The following is a 787-nucleotide window of genomic DNA, read 5'->3' on the forward strand; positions in this document are numbered from 1 at the left end:
AGGGTGGCCTGGATAGACCCATGAATGGAGCCAGCCACCCAAGCTCCAGCTACAAGGATAGTGCATAATTTCCCGTTCATGAGCACAGGGTAGCGTAGAGGCTGACATATTGCCAAGTACCTGTCATAAGCCATCAAGGTGTAGAGGAAGCACTGGGTGCTGCCCAGGAAGTGAAAGAAATACAACTGAGCCACACAGCCACCAAACGGGATTGCCTTGCTGGCAGAAGTGAAGTTTAGAATGATGCGAGGAACAATGACTGAGGAGAGCCACATGTCCAGGAATGAGAGCACGCCCAGAAGAATGTACATGGGGCGAGCATGGAGCTTTGGGTCTGCCCACACGGTGAGCAGAATGAGCAGGTTGCCCAGCTGAGTCAGGATGTAGATGGTGAAGAAGACCAGGAAGAGGAGGGTCCTCAGATTCGGGGGGTGAGATAAGCCCAGGAGAATGAAATCGGTCACCACGGAGTCCAGGGATGTGTTTTTGGTCTTTCCCATGCCTCTCTGTAGTCTGCTAAGATGAATGGTGAAATCAGACAAGGGAAATACAACACATGAAGGTGGTGAGAGAATGCCTGTGTTGGGGACCAGAGTCTAGGAGGCTAACAGAGGATTTCCAAGTGTTAAGTAGAGAAAATTTGCCATCAATCATTTGAGTTTGCTTGGCAAGACAAGTCCTCAGAGGCTGCTTACTTTCCAGGTGCCCTAAATGCTTCTTCAACGGAAGACACTACATACAAATGTTGAAAGCCAAGGCACAGGGTATATCTGAATAATAGTCTTAG

The 787-nt window shown here is 49.2% G+C and overlaps 1 protein-coding gene across 1 annotated transcript; it reads right to left on the reverse strand.

Annotated features, from left to right (window-relative positions):
• Positions 1-2: 2 nt before the first annotated feature.
• On the reverse strand, positions 3-500 carry LOC105307322 (olfactory receptor 10G2-like; the record flags this gene model as incomplete). Its single annotated transcript, XM_023524720.1, has 1 exon — positions 3-500. A coding segment is annotated over exon 1 (498 nt), but the record flags the coding sequence as incomplete, so codon positions are not given.
• Positions 501-787: the final 287 nt, after the last annotated feature.

The sequence above is a fragment of the Pteropus vampyrus genome, unplaced genomic scaffold, assembly GCF_000151845.1.
Source record: "Pteropus vampyrus isolate Shadow unplaced genomic scaffold, Pvam_2.0 Scaffold488, whole genome shotgun sequence".
NCBI classification, from domain to species: Eukaryota; Metazoa; Chordata; class Mammalia; order Chiroptera; family Pteropodidae; genus Pteropus; species Pteropus vampyrus.